This window comes from Aegilops tauschii, chromosome 4, assembly GCF_002575655.3.
Source record: "Aegilops tauschii subsp. strangulata cultivar AL8/78 chromosome 4, Aet v6.0, whole genome shotgun sequence".
NCBI classification, from domain to species: domain Eukaryota; kingdom Viridiplantae; phylum Streptophyta; class Magnoliopsida; order Poales; family Poaceae; genus Aegilops; species Aegilops tauschii.
This window is the reverse complement of record NC_053038.3, coordinates 488,564,301-488,566,803: the sequence shown is the minus strand read 5'-3', so window position 1 is coordinate 488,566,803 and position 2,503 is coordinate 488,564,301. Positions and strand designations below refer to the sequence as shown.

The window sequence follows — 2,503 nt, the reverse complement described above, 5'->3', positions numbered from 1 at the left end:
CCCTTTGTGCTTTCGTTGGTTGTTCCTAGTTTGTTACCACTGCTTACCTACCTACACGATTTAGTCATGTTGCATGCAATTTAGTGATAAGCATGGGTTATCACCACCTAGCTAGTGAAGGTGCATTACTGTATTGGCATAGGCCGGCCTAATCTCAGCAAACCTCCAGTGGTCAGTGGAAGGCAAAAGAGTTTGGACTCTTGGTTAGGATAATAAGCTCCTTAACCCTACATGATGCAGATGCCAGAGCAGGGTCGCAGAAGTTCTGTTGCTCTGTTCCAATCTTTCCTGCAGGTGCCACTTAGTTTAGAGCAGCCGGTACAGATTAGGGTACATGTTGGGGCTTCCTTTTCAAAACATAGTTAAGTGGCATAGATTGGTATATTAGCCCACTGCTAGATTGTTTTTCTCATATGATTGGACATACATGCCTGCTGATGTGCACGAATATAAATGTACATACACTTGTGCTTATATTTTCCCTTGCTAATTTATCAAAGTTGTCTCTGATCCCAAGCAAAAAGTTCTAAATTAATTTCCCATCACATATTGTCTCCGGAGGAAAAGAAAGGAGCTGAAAATAACACAAACGACAGCTCCACTTCTGGCCAGGTGATGTATGAAATGTTTGTATATGTATTATCCCCGGGTTTATCAACTGGACTGTGCTGGCGAGTCGCGCTGCAACGCATCCCAACTAATCACAAAATAAATCATCACACGGGCAAGCAGTCACGATAGCAACTAAACTAAAAACACGAGAGAAAGTTGTGTATAATTGCGCCCGGATGACCTAGCCCCATTGTGCTTTGTCCTTCTCTTGGGATTGGCAGAGTGGTGTATAGTATTAGTGTACCTACAAAAAATGGGAGGGCAGGCCTTAGCGGAGGAGGAGAGCGCGCCATTGGAAGCTCAAAATAATGTAGGCGGTTGGCCACCGGGGAGACACGCCGGAATTGTTTATTCCCTTAGGCCCTAATCCCCAACCATGCACTCCGCCTCCCTTCCTCTTCCTCTCCTTATAAGCAATGGCGCTCGGCCGGCCATTGCACTCCAACCATCCTCAGCAGCAGCAGCGATCACCGCGACACCGGAGAGAGACAACACAATCAGTCCGATCACCGAGCGATCCAGCGATCATCACCGGTCGGTTGATGAGCATGACGGGACTTGGGTCGCCGTGCGGAGCGTGCAAGTTCTTGCGGCGCAAGTGCGCGCGCGGGTGCGTCTTCGCGCCCTACTTCTGCCACGAGCAGGGCGCGGCGCACTTCGCCGCCATCCACAAGGTATTCGGCGCCAGCAACGTCTCCAAGCTCCTGGCGCACCTGCCCATCTCCGACCGCGCCGAGGCCGCCGTCACCGTCTCCTACGAGGCGCAGGCCCGCCTGCGCGACCCCGTCTACGGCTGCGTCGCACACATCTTCGCGCTCCAGCAGCAGGTCATGACCCTGCAGGCGCAGCTCGCCTCGCTCAAGGCGCACGCCCCGCCGGCGCCGCAAGGGATGCAGCACCAGGACGACGTCAAGGGCTACGTGGGAGGCGGCGCGGCGGATCAGTACGCGCACGGCGGCTACCAATGGCACAACGGCAACGGCGTGGGCGCGGCGGCCGCGCAGCAGCAGTGCGCGTACGGCGGCAACGGTGGCGCCACGGCCGGGCACGACTCCATCAGCGCGCTGCTGGCCGGTTCGGCGGCGTCGGACTACATGATGTACCACGCGCTGGAGCAGTCGGCGTCGGACGACGACGGGCATGCCGCGGTGGCGGCCTTCGAGGTGGCGGAGCAGTCGTCGTTCGGGACGGAGGAGAGCGGGTGGAGGTCGTCGTCGGGGTACCAAGACTGCGAGGACCTGCAGAGCGTGGCGTATGCGTACCTAAATCGCTCGTAAGAACCACTACAACTAGCTAGCGCAGAATTAATATATCACCACAAGATATACTCCTCGATCGATGATTTCCTGAATCCTGATCATGTTTTGGGCTTGAGAGTTTGAGTTGGGCAATATATGTGCAATTTTTAAAGTCTACGTCGATCAATCGATCAATCATGCTCAGGTTCTAGTCCTAGCCAGCCAGCTAGTAATAATCCTAGTAGAGGGGTTGTGAGAGTTCACTGCTGGATCTATACATGATCACCGCAGAAACCTAGTTGACTAGACAGCAAAAATGCTTCTTGGTATGATCAATATGCTATATATTTCTGGTTGGAAATAAGTTATCTTGTCTGAGTTCTGTTCTGTATAGTTGTGTACTGCAGTAGTATTCTGTATATGATTCGACTTGTCATGCCATAAATATGTATGTATTGCCAAGAGATGATCAAGAGAACAAGCTAGAAGGCAGTGATGGACAGCTGATATAGTGATAGACAAGCTGATTCAATGGCCGCACATGTGGAAAATCCAGTTATACAACTGTTTTCATGGACTAGCTAGCTCCTCCAACTCTTTTACGGAACCTATCTACTCTTATACCGCCTTTCTAAAGATTCCTATGGATCTGA

At 51.8% G+C, this 2,503-nt stretch overlaps 1 protein-coding gene across 1 annotated transcript; it reads left to right on the top strand.

Annotated features, from left to right (window-relative positions):
• The first annotated feature begins 918 nt into the window (after positions 1–918).
• On the top strand, positions 919–2,274 carry LOC109783668 (LOB domain-containing protein CRL1). Its single transcript, XM_020342262.4, has one exon. It carries the CDS (start codon positions 1,029–1,031, stop codon positions 1,887–1,889), a length of 861 nt encoding a protein of 286 aa, XP_020197851.2. The 5' UTR covers positions 919–1,028; the 3' UTR covers positions 1,890–2,274.
• The last annotated feature ends 229 nt before the right edge of the window (positions 2,275–2,503 follow it).